This window comes from Meriones unguiculatus, chromosome 7, assembly GCF_030254825.1.
Source record: "Meriones unguiculatus strain TT.TT164.6M chromosome 7, Bangor_MerUng_6.1, whole genome shotgun sequence".
NCBI lineage: Eukaryota > Metazoa > Chordata > Mammalia > Rodentia > Muridae > Meriones > Meriones unguiculatus.
This window is the reverse complement of record NC_083355.1, coordinates 21252961-21267349: the sequence shown is the minus strand read 5'-3', so window position 1 is coordinate 21267349 and position 14389 is coordinate 21252961. Positions and strand designations below refer to the sequence as shown.

The 14389-nt window shown below is 51.9% G+C and overlaps 1 protein-coding gene across 1 annotated transcript; it reads right to left on the bottom strand.

Annotated features, from left to right (window-relative positions):
* Positions 1–1607: 1607 nt before the first annotated feature.
* On the bottom strand, positions 1608–6321 carry Krt19 (keratin 19). The gene is made up of 6 exons (XM_021626276.2): positions 5809–6321; positions 3188–3270; positions 2780–2936; positions 2324–2485; positions 2086–2211; positions 1608–1967 (listed from the first exon to the last, which is right to left on the bottom strand). The coding sequence occupies exons 1-6, from the start codon at positions 6238–6240 to the stop codon at positions 1713–1715; spliced, it is 1215 nt and encodes a 404-aa protein (XP_021481951.1). The 5' UTR covers positions 6241–6321; the 3' UTR covers positions 1608–1712.
* Between the last annotated feature and the right edge of the window lie 8068 nt (positions 6322–14389).

The window sequence follows — 14389 nt, the reverse complement described above, 5'->3', positions numbered from 1 at the left end:
AAGCTAAGGTACAGAACCCCCCCCCCCCAGGGGAAAGCGAGAGAGGGAGAGACTGACTCTCCTTCAGGCTTAGCAAAAATCATGGCATGGGGCAACCAGCATCCAACACACCTCCCTAAAAGGCCTCAGATTTGGTACTAAGACGAGGACCCTTCACTTGTCCCCTCCCCCACAGGTCCCTGGCAGCTGTTGTGAGAGCCAGCATCCTGCAGCCAGGATCTTGTTTTATGGGTCCCTTATTTACCTCGAGTTGGCTTCAACTCTTGGCAGCTGAACTATAAAGCGCAGGGTCACCATACCTACCCAGCCGCAGAGCTGCACCAGGAAGCTGCAACTTTGTTCCTCTGTGAGCTTGGGGCAGGCTCCAGACAAGCCGGGTTGGGACCCTGTGTGGGAGGTCTAGGTCAGAGCCCACAACCATTCCAGGCACTGGGACAGAGAGGGTAGGAGCTGGTGAGTGTCAAAAGCCTTATGAAGGTCTGCCGCCTAACAAATGTGTTGGTACCTGCACACAGGCATACACCGACAAGGACATCCTCTCCAGCCTTGCTTTAAGCAGAATGTCTAAGTCCCAAAGCCCCAGTGGGGTCCCTGTCCTGAGCCTTCACGTGGAACAAGACTAGGAGACATTGTGGCAAGCAACTCTAGGAGGATCTCCTGGATCACAATGGCCAAGACCTGTTCGGCTTCCATGCTATCTCCCATTGTCTTGTGTAGCTGTGGGTGGCTCCACCAAGGATTTCACCTTTTGAATTCACTTCCTGCTGTATAAAATGCCATTTCATCCTACCCTCGAGGTTGTTTTATTAACGCTACATAGAAGGTGTCCAACCTTCATTCATTCCATACATGCGTCGCAAGCCCAGGGAGCACCATGGAAAGAAAACTAAGTCTGAGAGTGTCTCAAATCCCACTTTTGAGGCTGGAGAGATGGCTCCAGCAGTGAAACGCTTGCTCCACGAACACAAGGACCGGAGTTCAGATCCCCATCGCCCACATGGAAAGCTGGCGTGGGGCCAGGAGGCCTCCTGGGTAAAGGCGTGAGCCACCAAGCCTGACAACCTGAGTTACGTCCCCAGAACGCATGTGGGAGGAGAGAACGGGCTCCTAAGAGACGTCTTCTACCCTTCAAAACTGTGCCCACACACCTACACACTAATAAATGAGTGTTTAAAAAAAAAAAGAAGAAATGAGAGGAAAGCCAGGAGTAGAACTGCAGTCTCAACATGAGGAGGCAAAGTGGGTCCCTGGAACTCGCCAGCCAGGGAGCCACAGGTTCAGTGAGAGACCTTGTCTATAGAGGGAAGAAGACAGTTAATGTTAACCTCTGGCCTCACACAAGGATACGCACACGCACACGCACACACGAGCACACACATACACACATGCACGCACCTCGCTTTTGCCATGTATCATAGCAGTTACATACACAAGCAACTGGACCTCCCTAAGCCCTGCTTTGTTAAGTGACCCATACAAATGGGACTTTCCATCACTGCGTCCTCGTTCATGTTCCCTGTCCTGGGACAGGGTGAACTTTGGTTCAAACAAAACAAGGGGCTAAGACATGACCCATCTCTCCATGGGCTGAAATAAGCAGACGGCCCTTGCCCTGGAGAATAGTTTTATTGACAAGTCAGGAGCTGGAGTAAAACTATCACCCCCGTCGTGCCCCTCCCCCAGGGGAGTCTGGCTGACAGCACGGGATCAGCTCAGATGGCTTTGGGGGTGGGCAGGCTGTTGTAGTGGGCTTCCTGGCCCTCGAGCAGGCTGCGGTAGGTGGCGATCTCCTGCTCCAGCCTCGACTTGATGTCCATGAGCTGCTGATACTCCTGGTTTTGGCGCTCTGTGTCAGCGCGCACGTCGGCCAGCTGAGCTTCAATGCTGCTGATCATGCCCTGGATCTGTGACAGCTGAGCTCCGTAGCGGGCCTCTGTCTCTGCCAGCGTGCCTTCCAGGGCGGCTTTCTGAGGGGAGGGAAAGGGGACATGACTCAGCAGAGGCAGGTTCCCAAACACGGGCACAGCCGCCAGCCGAGCTACGCCAGGCCTCGAGCTGTGCAGCCCATGGGGTAGGGACACGTACCGTGCTCAGCTGGGACTGCAGCTCGATCTCAAGGCCCTGGAGGGTGCGTCGGAGGTCTGTGACCTGGGTCTTGCTTATCTGGAGCTGCTCAGTGTGTCCAGCGACTTCCCTGTTCAGCTCCTCAGTCTGCAACAAGACAAGACAAGGAGAAAATAAGCAACAGGGCATATCCTTGTGTGGGGAATTCAGGGTCCCCTCTCCTCTCCACCCTCACAGGATACCAACACCCTCTCCATACCCGAGTAGTGAACCAGGCTTCAGCATCCTTCCGGTTCTTCTCAGCCATGACCTCATATTGACTTCTCATGTCACTCAGGATCTTGGCGAGGTCGACACCCGGGGCACAATCCATCTCCACGCTGACCTGGCCACCCACTTGGCTCCTCAGGGCACTGATTTCCTGCGGAGACACCACAGAAGTGGGCATGTCAAGACCTAAGCATGCTGGACCTGGACCAGGTCACTCCCCAAAGCCCTGAGCCAAAGAGGGCTGGTTTGGAAGTGCAGGTCTAGGAGCCAGCACTGGAGAGTAGGTGTGATTGATGGTCAGCATGTCCTGCTGGGACCGTGAGAGGCGTGATCACAAGCCAGGGTCATAGTAATGATGTAAGAAATGAGGTCGTGATCAGTGTGTCTAAGATAATAGTGTCTCCCAGTTCTGGGACAAGGTGGACAAAGGCCCAGCTTGACCCACCTCCTCGTGGTTCTTCTTCAGGTAGGCCAGCTCCTCCTTGAGGCCCTCGATCTGCATCTCCAGGTCGGTCCTGGCCAGGGTCAGCTCATCCAGCACCCGGCGCAGGCCATTGATGTCGGCCTCCACGCTCATGCGCAGGGCCTGCTCTGTCTCGAACCTTTCCAAGGAAATAGTTTCAGTCAGGTCAGTGCTGATTCTGTGTCTCTGCCAACTTCCCCAGGGTTTAGGAATCTGGGGCGGTGGGGGGGAGGAGGAGGACAGGTGCATTGCTTCAAGCCAGCTCAAGCAGATAAGAATGGAGCCCAGGCCTCCACTGCAGAGAGCACTATAAAGGATTGGAGTTGCTCCCATCCCACTGCCCTGGCTTTTGCAGCCCCAACCCCCCCCCCCAAAAGCAGGGCCACTTACTTAGTTCGGAAGTCATCCGCAGCCAAGCGGGCATTGTCGATCTGTAGGACAATCTTGGAGTTTTCGATGGTGGCGCCAAGAATCTGGAAGGGAGGAGGCCGGCAGTTGGCGCCAGTTTGGCAAACAGGTGTTACCTAGTCACTTTCTTCCCCCAGAAGGAGAGAGGAATGGACGGATAGCCTCTGCTCCCCAGACACTACCCACTAGTCTGCTCTCTGGGAGGCTTCGGCCTAGATCCACCGCCTGGGGGCTGTAGCGGGACACACAGTTCAAGAGGTTGAGGGGAGGGTGAAGGGAGGCAGGCAAAGAGGCAATTCCAGAAGGACGGGTCTAAGACCTGTACGGGTAAAACTCTAAAGGCCTAGAAACACAACACGAAGCAGAGGAGAATAGACTGGAGTCAGATGGTAGGGGAGGAGGGCTCCCCCTTTCTGAGGACTAGGGGAAAGGGAGGGGGTGGGGGAAGAGGGAGGGAGGGTGAGAGAGGGAAGAGACAAGGGAGGGAGCTAAACGAGAGAAGTGACTAAATTAAAAAAAAATTAAAGAGTAGCTTAACTCCTGGGGGGGGGAGGATGGTTGAGAGATCTTCTCTTACAAAGGTCCTGGGTTCAATTCCCAGCACCCACTCGGCAGCTCACAACTGTCTGTAACTCCAGTTCCAGGGAATCTGACATGCTCACACAGACATGCATGTAGGCAAAACACCATAAAATATGTCCATGTACATAAAACAAAAATAAACAATTATTTAAGAGGAAGAGGAGGAGGAAGAGGCACTTATCCCTGTCTGTGTCCCACACTTAGAGTTCCTTCTACCTCCAGGAATCAACACTGTACCAGGCACCTCCAACCTCGCCCTTCGTTGTCGCTCAGTCTCGCTACCGGGCTAACACCACAACTGGAAATCCCGAGCTCATCCCATCTGAGGGGTTCATTCAAATCATCCAGCTCACCACCGATGTAAGTACCTGGGCTCAGCGTTTTTCAAAGATTAGGTCACGGCCCACTCACCGCCTCCATCATTGGCACAACTTCTGTTTTGTTTCGCTTTTATGTTTTGTTTTGTTTTGTTCTGTTTTGTTCTGTTTTGTTTGATTTGGGTTTCCTCTGGCTTGACATTTTGAGACAGAGCCCCACTAGGTAAGCTCAGCTGGCACTGACCTCCTCCTCATCCTCCTGCCTCCGTTCCCTGATGACGGATTATTGGCATAAGCCACCATGCTCAGCTACGTGGATGTCTGGGGGTGTTGTTGAAGAAAACAGAGCAGGGCATAAAAAAAAAAAATCAGAGATCATTCCCAGCGGAGTAAGAATCGCTTCTAGATATGTCTGCTGTGGGGATGAGGAGGGGGATGAGGCGACCAGGCAGGAGACAGAGGATGTGCTGTGCTGCCTGGGAGTCTCGCTGTCCAGTGACCGTGTTCAAAATTTAAAAAAAAAAAAGAAAATGGAGGCGGGGGGGGGGGGTAAGCACTCTAGCTGCTTGCCGGCATCTCTAGGATCTGTGCCTGGCTCCATGCTAGGTTCACACCACACTGAAAAAAAAAAAAATGCTCTGGCGAAGTGCATGTTGGGAGAGCTTGTGGGGGCAGGAGCTGTTAAATGCCACCCTGGTCACTAGGGTACAGTTCTTTTCAGGACACAGCTCTTCTCTGGGAGTGAAGACTGCCCATGGAGGCCTGCAGGCCGCCTTCTCTGTGCCTGCTCCTCCAGGAAAGCGGTCCACAGAAGCAAGAGGTCACCTCCTCTATCTCCCTCTCGTTTACTAAAATACTTTTTTCCTTTTCTTTGTCTCATGTTAAAGTTTTTTGCTTGTTTGCTTGGGCTTGGGGGGGGGGGAGTGGCCAGAGAAGGGGTGGGGGAAGGGTGGGGAGGGGAGGGGCGAGGAGAGGTGGGGGAAGGGAGGAGGAGAAGAGGGGGGAGGGAGAGACTCCTGTAACTCCAACCAGCCTCAAGTGTGGCTGAGCATGGCTAAGAATTCATCCTCCAGCCTCTGCTTCCCTGGTTCTGGGATTACAGGCCTGAGCTACCATGCCTGACTGGAAATTTTTTTTTTTAAGACTGGGTTTTGCTATGCACCCCACCCCCCACCCCCAGTTCTTACATTCTTCCCATAGCTCCTTGTGAGCCTGGGTGGTCTCCTGGGCTGGAGAGGAGTGGGAAGAGGACTGCTGTGAAGAAAACCAGGCAAGCGCAACAGGAGGAAAGAAACGTGAAGACTCCCAGAAAGAGTGTCCCTGGCTCCTGAGCCCATATACATGCAGCATCCCATCTGAGGCTCAGGCTTGGGGTCTTCATTCTGGGCAGCCCACAGCTGATGTCTCTCTCTCTCTCTCTCTCTCTCTCTCTCTCTCTCTCTCTCTCTCTCTCTCTCTCTCTCTCTCTCTCTCTCTCGTTTTTTCCTGACCTTCTCTCCCAGCAGCTCTCCACCTTCCCTGCTGGTCCCACCCACTTACCTGCCAGCCCGGCCTTTCCGCCCCACCCTGCGGGATCTTGCCCGTCGTCGCTGTAACGGGCTTGCCTCCCCGCCCCCCCTTCCCCGCGGGCTGGGTTTCCACAACCTTCCCGCCCTGCCGCACAGCCCTAGCAGGTGCACCTCCCAGGGCCCAGCTGCTGCCCACCTTGTCACGCAAGTCCTCGATGGTCTTAAAGTAGTGGCTGTAATCGCGGGAGGGCCCGGGCCCCTGCTTCTGGTACCAGTCCCGGATCTTCACCTCCAGCTCTCCATTGGCCTGCTCCAGGGCGCGCACCTTGTCCAGGTAGGAGGCGAGGCGATCGTTGAGGTTCTGCATGGTGATCTTCTCGTTGCCGGCCAGCAGCCCGTCGGACACGGCCAGGGTCCCACCAAAACTTCCACCGTAGCTTCCGCCATAGCCCCCGGAGGAGGACGAGGACACGAAGCGGGCGGAAGACACGGACACGCCGCGGCCGCCTGAGCCCCCGTGGATGCTGGGTGCGCGGAAAACACCGCTTGACCCAAAGCGCAGGGAACCGCTGCCCATGCCCCCATAGGAGGAGGTGGCTGAGGACTGGCGATAGCTGTAGGCAGTCATGGTGACGAGGAAGACCGGAGCAGAGGGACAAGGAACGCGGGCCTGAGAGCTGCTGACCGCAGGAGGAGTGACAAGGCCCTCACCTGGGGCTTTTTATGCCCCGGGTAGGAGGGGGATGGACATGTCGCAGGGGCGGGAATCAGGAATTTCCAAGTTCCCGAGTACAAATATGGGCGCTTTCCCCATTGGTCAGTTCCTGGCGGCTCTGCCCCTACCTCTCCCCTCCCAGGAGCCAGAGGCCCCAGTCCTTCCCAGAGCTGCCCCACCCCAGCCCACTCCAAAGCTACTGCCAACCCAGCCGTCCCTGCTGTGGCTCTTCAGCCCCCTACTACACAGGCTTTGATAACTCTGACTTCCGGAGTGACGGTATCATCCTGGCCTCCAAGAATTTGACACCCTAAGGAATCACACCCCTCTGAGCCCCAACTCAGTGACCACTCTGGGATCGTGCTTATTAGACGTTTCCTCCTTGTAACACACACACACACACACACACACACACACACACACACACACACACACCAGATTTCTACACCTCACAGGAAATCACAGACTCTCAGAGCCCACCGGGTGGCAGAGACCACCTTCTCCTGATCCTTAATAACAAAGACAGATCCCTGTTGAGGGCACTCTAAGCTGCAGGCTTCCTGGCTGTCTGAGACAGAGCTGCCCCACCCTGCCCCAGGTGACAATAGGTACAGCTGCTGGAAACACCAGGCCACCCTGCCAGTGCTCAAAACCTAACCCCCAGCATGGCTGGCCCAGCTCAGGACCTCAACATTCCCTCACACACACACACACACACACCGGGACAGCACCACCCTCCCCTACCCCACTCTGACCTAACAAGACCTCTACTGAGCCTCGGCAGTCTTCCCACCGTGAGGACACGGAGCCTGGCCGAGGCACATAACTTGCCCATAAGGCATTTGGCACCTGCCACAGAGAGACAGAAATGGCATGGAACCTGCCACCCACCCACCCATCCCCAACCCCCTTTGAGCAGTGCTGATGAGGTGTTAAAAGGGTGTGGGCTGAATCCTGGGGGGACCTCAAAAATGAAGGAGTGAAGGAGCTCAAACCAGCAACACCAAGTGGGACTTTTCCATAAGGGAAGGCGCCCTTCTCCACACCCAGCCCACAGAGCAGCATTTCCAGGCCTGTCTGGATCTCTTCCTCGGGCCAAGCTCCCTGATACGCACTGTGGGGTACTTCGGGAGCGTCACCCCAAATTCCTGCCCACTCCACCTCATCGGTCCTCAGTGGTGTCCCCATGGTACCTTCTGTTTTTTTATTAGAACTGTCTCAGGACAGAAGTCCTGTGCCTCCTGGCAGGGGTGGTGGGGAGAGGTTAGGGAGACAGGCAGCAGGGCCAGCCACTCCTATCTCCAGGCCTCAGTTTCCCCCTGTGAAAAAGTCAGGGGGAAACTGTGTCCAAAGTCCGTTTCCTTCTCTCATGTATTAGCTAGGTTTTCTATGACTAAATGAAGAATTACTCCACTAAAAGGCGCCTTCTAGTCACAATCTTCTCCAGGAAGAAGCTGGCAACAGTACTCACACACACTCACACACACATACACAGGCCACACACACATATGCACACATATATGCACACATATACACATATACACACATACATACACTTACATACATGTACATATTTACACACATATACATACACACGCACACACACACATACATACACGCACACACTCACACCCACACACACCTGCCTCTACCACGAGTGACTTTAAATTAGGGAATCAGTTGTAGAAGGTCTCTAGGGAGCCCGAAGCCAGTCAGGAAGCAGGGTGTGGCTGGAGCTTCATAAAGGTTTTAGTGGCCAGGGTCAGCTAGCCACTGTGAGTCATTCTTTATCTGGGCCTAAGGAGGAGGCCTGCTCCCTGGGAGAGGTAAGGGAAGAGATTGGCCAGATAGTTACTATGCTGTAAGTCCCAGCAGCACCTCTGTTATTCAGGTTTGACTGTAGGGGCTTGGAAAGGGACTTTGTATCCAGAAACAATGGCTAGGATGGACAACAGAGCCAGGGAGATCACTGTGTTCTCAGCTCCCTCCACTTCTAAGGAGCTTTCTGTCACTCCTGCCAGGGCAACATTACCCAGGAAGCAATCTCACAAAGCCCTTTCAGACCTCTTGGAGCCTACAATAGCCCAGAGAAAACAAGATCCTCTGCCCATCTTAAAGATAAGGGAACCTCTCCCAGATTGCAGTAACTTGCCAGAGATCCAGAGCCCAGAAGATCAAATTCCAACCTTTTGACCCCAGCCCCACAATATGGGATTCAGAGTGTGGCAGAGGCCCTGCTCACCCTCCCAAGAGTGCCCGGTCCACATATAACTCTTTAGGGTTCCTAAACCCAAAGACAGTCAGCCCCAGGCTGGCCTGTGATCCTGGTCACTGAGGGCCCAGACACAGAGAAAACCCTGCTCCCTCTCTCTGGTCTGAGCAGTGTCTGACCTACAGCTAAGTGGCTTTGAACACACCAGGAGCTCAGGAAGGCAGGATGAACACCTCGTATATACCAGGGGAAACTGAGGGTCTCGGCTCATTCCCACTGAGCAAATCACTAATACCCTGTCTAGTCTTGTCTGCTCCTTCTCTGGCTTTAGGAGGGGAGAAGCAGGTCAGATGAGCTCCCTTCTAAAGCTGGGGTTCTCCAGGATGGGGTGCAGGGTCAGCTGGAAGGAACCCCAGGAAGAATTCAATCTAGCCTCCCCAAGCTGGACTCTTCAAAGCTGCATGTGGTGAGCATCTTGTGGGAAAGAGACCCTGCCCATAAGAACAGACATTGCTGGCTCCAGCTGAATTTTAAATGCACAAGGCACAGTACTAGAGCCCATGAAAGCCTGTCTCACTTGTAAAATATGGAGGAAAAGGAGGCCTGTCTCACGGGGTTATATCAAAGAATAAATGGGATTATGATTGTGAAGGGCTTAATCGAGTGTGTGGCAAATAGTAAGCAAATAATAGTAATAGCTTCATTATTATTATTTTATTATGCTATTAGTATTAAACAGTATGTGGTTGTCATCATTATAATTACGAGTATTATTGTCTAGCTCCAATTCACATTTCCCCAATATGTAGGGCCATCGGCTCCTTTGTCTGGTGAATCTTAGCAGTAGCCCCCAAATGGCAGGAAAGGCTGACCCAACCCAGGAGTGCTCAAAGAAGTAAGGTGAGTTGTCTGGGGTCCCATGCCCACTGAAGAATGCTGAAATTAACCCTCAAGTCCTGGCAATCAGGTGGAGACTTTATCTCTCCACCTGGACATATTCCAGAAGTTTTCCCACTTAGCAAAACCAACTAGTTCTCATAGAGATCAGTTAAAGGTAGGGGAGCTTTTCTAATCCCTGAGAAAATGGGGAAAGGCTTGGGGGTCACTAGAGGGAATCCGGGAGTGAGTGCCCCTGAGTAGAATGGAACAGATTGTGATGATGACAGTGACAGCATGGTGGCAGAATAATGAAGGTCATGATGATGACTGCCGGTAAGCGTTGCCAACCTCTACCGAGCAGGGTCATTCTGTAAGAAATGGCACACATTATCTCAAGTAATCTGGTAAACTTTGTATTCTTGTTCCTACTTTACAGTCAAGAAAACTCGGGCCCAAAAAGGGCCCAACTGAACCAGAGACACCTGGGTAGGAAATGAAGCTAGGCCTCAAGCATGGACCTTGAACTGCCTAGAGCCACAGTCCTGTCCATTATGGCTTTTTCTGATTTCGCTGGGTAGAGGTCAAGGCACTTTCCTCCACTATCCTGGAAAAAGACTCATCCAATTGAGGAAAGACTCGTCCAGTTTTGCTGGGTAGAGGTCAAGGCACTTTCCTCCACTGACCTGGAGAAAGACTGGTCCAGTTGAGGAAGTCATAGTAGTGTCACCCACCAAGGTCCTTACTCAACCTCTCTGCTCTGGTACAGTCATTTATTTGGTAAGTCACTGGACCATTCAAGCACAGTTCCTCCAACTTCAGCCCAGCAGAAGGGATAGACTCATACCAGAGAAGAAAGTGGTAAACATGAGGAAAACTTCACAGACCCAACCGACGAATGAGTTAGCAGCCCCTTACCTAAAAGGCAGTCCTCTTCCCCAGAGACAGACATTGAGTACCCACGGTACCTCTCACCCTGTCACTCGCTGAACCCCAGTTGTGTCCCAAGCCCCTTAATCTTCACCAGGCATGTTGCTAGGTTTTGAGATGGAACTGTAATGCAAGACTTTCCCATCACTAAGAACATTAGGGGTTATAGAGGCAGGTTAGCTTGGATGAAATGGTGGTCTACACCTATAATCCTTGGACTCAGGAGATATCTGTCTCAAAGGCCAAGGGGGGGAGGAAAGAAGGAGAAAAAGAAAAAACAAAGGGAAAGGTCAGACTGGATGTGCATGCTTAACGTCAGCCCTTCCTAATGCCCTGCAGAGACAAGAGGGAAGGGACGGACGCCTGAAGAGAGTGAGAGAGGGCTGCAGAAGATGAGAAATCTTCTCAAAAGTGGGGATGTAGTGGGAGAGACTCAAGACCTAGGGTTTAGGGGGAGAAAAGAACAGGAAACTCAGAGGAGATCTGGAATCCAAGGCACCAAATACCTGGAAAGGGTTACCTGAAGGTTTCTCTAAGCAGCAATGTCCCCTTTCCTCCTCCCCCCCTTCTTAAACTCCACCCCCGCCCCATGAAAGAAGCCAGGAGGGGGGGACCACCTCCCTCCAACCTGGAGGGTGTAAGACTCACTTTTCCCCAGCAGGTGATAAGCTCAAAGGAACAGTTGTTTGTTTGGCTGGTTGGCTGGTTGGCTTGTTGGTTGGTTGGTTGGTTGGTTGGTTGGTTGGTTGGTGGGTGGGTGGGTGGGTGGTAGGTTTTCTGAAGACAGAATCTCATGTATCCCTCGCTGGCTTCAACCTCACTGTGTAGCCACCGACGACCTGGCACTTCTGGTTCTATTGTCTCTACTTCTCGGACACCAAGATTCCAGATTTTATGCCACTATGCTTGGCTTTATACAGTGCTGGAAATCTAACACGTCAAGCAATCTGTCTAGAGACTGAGCCATACCCTCAGTCAAAAGCTGCAGGGTTCCATCTTACCAAACATCGGGAAAACTGTGGGGAGGGGAGTTGCGGCAGCCACCTGGCAGGTAATATTTCTCAGCGTCTTCCATTTTTAGGACATCACACAAGCCACCTGGCTGCCTCTTCTTGTTTTACCCCCAGAGAATGCCTTGCAAGGCATTCAGGAAGACACACAAAGGGGTGAGGTCTGAAGCCTGGTTGCAATAGCGAAAAGTCAGAAACAATGACAAGTGAGCTGGTTGGTAAGAACATAACATCTAGGAGCGGAAATCAAACAGAATGAGTAATGTCAACATACAGTGACTTGGAGAGCCCTAAGAATGAGTTGTTTGGGTATAATAAAAAGCAGTAGGAGGCCATGACACATAACATGATAAATGCACGTTGGCATATGGTTGAAAGGTGACTTATTTCTGCAGGTGTATGTGAATATGAATATAGACATGTCGATAAAGAAATGTACAGACTGGCTGGCTGGAGAGGTTTCTTCAGGGAGAAGCTGACGAAAAGACAGAGGTCGGCATTGATCTGCGTGGTTCTCATTTTTGCAAGGATGTATCCGTGCATGTGCTGTCCAAGAAACACTGTATAATTGACTTTTAGAGCTGGCTGAATTCAGGGTTGAGATGGCTCTGTTGATAAAGTACTTGCTATGCGAGCATGCGCACCTGAGTTAAAGCCTGTGGTTTAAAGGAGATGACCTGTATAGTCTTGGGCATTTGAATTTTTAGTCCCTAGTTGGTAGTGTTGTTTAGGGAGGCTTCGGAGTCGTGGCCTTGTTGGAGGAAGTATGTCACTTGGGGAGAGGGGCTTTGAGGTTTCGAAGCCTTGTGCCATTCCCAGTTTGCCCTCTCTGCTTCACGCCTGCAGTTCAAGAGCCCTTGGCATCTGCTCCGGATGTCATGTCTGCAGCTTTGTGCCATTCTTTCCCACCATGAATGACACTTATCCCTCTAGAACCATAAGCCAAACAAACCCTCCCCTCTACAGGTTTCCTTGGCTATGGGGTTTTTATCATAGCAATAGAAAAGTAACTAACACAGATCCAAAGGACTCACCTCAATAAATAAATAAAGCCAGGCACAGTGATGCAAACTTGTAACCTCCATGCTAGAAGGCAGAGACAGGTGGATCCCTGAAGTTTGCTGGCCAGCCAGCATAGTCTACTCCAGATCAATGAGAGTCCCTATCTGATAGATAGATAGATAGATAGATAGATAGATAGATAGATAGATACATAGATACATAGATACATAGATATATAGATAGATACATAGATAGATACATAGATACATAGATAGATACATAGATATTGATTGATAGATAGATGATTGATTGATAGATAGATAGATAGGTATTGATTGATAGATGATAGATAGATAGATAGATAGATAGATAGATAGATAGATACATACATACATACATACATACATACACACACACACACACACACACACACACACACACACACGGCTCCTGAAGAGCTGAAGAATGACACCACAGTTGGTTCCTGCCTCTGTACCCATATACATACGTGTACATGCATATACACAAAGAAAAACTGGAAATGACTGCATTTGATACAGTGCCACCCTCTTCCCTCGCCTGTGCGCCCCCACATCCCACTGACACTCTGGTCTTGATCCAGAAAGAAAGAAGAATGTTTTGGAAAGGGGAGCGGGCATGGGAAGGAGAGGTTCTCCTCTGGGAAGCCCTGGGTCTTCCGAGCTGGTTTTATGAAGCAGGGGAAGTCTAGGAGAATTTTGGAAACATGTCATATAAGATAGGCTCTTCAGGCCCCTGTGACCTAGAGGAAGACTCCTTCCTGCTCTGATGCCCCAAAGGTCAGACACTCGGAAAGTATCGCCAGGCCCCTCGGGCATTCCCACGCTGGGCAGGACGGCCTCCGGGCAGTGCTTCTAAACCCCACAGGAATGAAGCTGGAACAGGTCACTGTGTACCCAGGGTGGGCCCGCAGCCAGAAGCCACCACACTGGCACCTGAGAGACCTCCCTTCGGAGACTGCCTTAAATAACTGAGGAATCTTGAGAGGAACTGGAGCAGCTGGCCACGGTGTGGGCCACGGTGTAGATCTATCTAGCCAATACGACTCAGACCTCCACCCATCAAAATAATGATGGGGGGGGTGAGCGGTCTCTGGGCTCCTTCCAGCCCGGAAACAGGCAGAGCTGCCTGAGAGGGCACAGACCTTTGAGTGTCGCAGCAGGGGCAACAAACCTACCGTGCCGGTGTTTACCAAACTAGAGCTGACGTGGGAGCCTTCATAGAGAATAAACACTGCAGGGGCTCGGGCAACCGCTTGGCACTTGTTCTTGTAGCAGACCTGAGTTTGGTTCCCAGGACCCCACATGGTGACTCACAAGAATCTATAACTCCGGTAACCAGGAAATCCAGGACCCTCTTTGACCTCTAAGGGCACCAGGCATGCATGTGGTACACATATATACAGGCAAAACACACATATAAAATAAAAGTATTTGATTTTTTTTTTTTTAAGAATAAAGCGCTGTGGACAGAAACACCCCATGGGAATGAGGTCCTTTCTCATCAGGAAGAGAAGTTATCCGACATGGCCTGCTGGGGATAGTTGTGCGGGGTGGTATTTGCTAGAATAGGGTTCGGAAGAGCGACCTTTCTCTTGGCACAGTAAATTGGATAACGCCGCTCGCTTTATCTGAGACCAGCCATTTGTTAAGTTCTGTTTGTGTAAAGCAGCAGAAGCCGATTAGACTCCAAACAGTGAGGGTGTGTTTGTAGGAGAACGGGGAATTTTGTTTTCTGTCTCGCTCAAGGATATTCCCAGGCCGGCTGAGTGGTACCCTGGGAACCCCGGGGCCAACAATGGCTCATCTCAGGTACTTCCTGCAAGAGGGAACTGGACGAGGCAGGTTGGCTGAGTCAGAAGGCCTGGTGGTGTTCCTTTCTGAGCCCTCGGGGGAGAAAAGGAGACAGCTTGACCAGAACCAGAGCAAATGTGGGGGAGGGAGGGAGAAAGGGAGGGAGGGAGAGAGGAGGGAGGGAGGGAAAGAGGGACGGA

What these genes read in the sequence shown, in the direction of transcription:
- Krt19 (XM_021626276.2), bottom strand. Translation starts at nt 6,240, where the DNA reads ATGACTGCCTACAGCTATCGCCAGTCCTCAGCCACCTCCTCCTATGGG. An exon ending in GCGGATGACTTCCGAACTAA is followed by an intron (nt 2,937 to 3,187) that starts GTAAGTGGCCCT and finishes TTCCTTGGAAAG; the next exon opens with GTTCGAGACAGAGCAGGCCC. An exon ending in AAGCCTGGTTCACTACTCGG is followed by an intron (nt 2,212 to 2,323) that starts GTATGGAGAGGG and finishes GTCTTGTTGCAG; the next exon opens with ACTGAGGAGCTGAACAGGGA.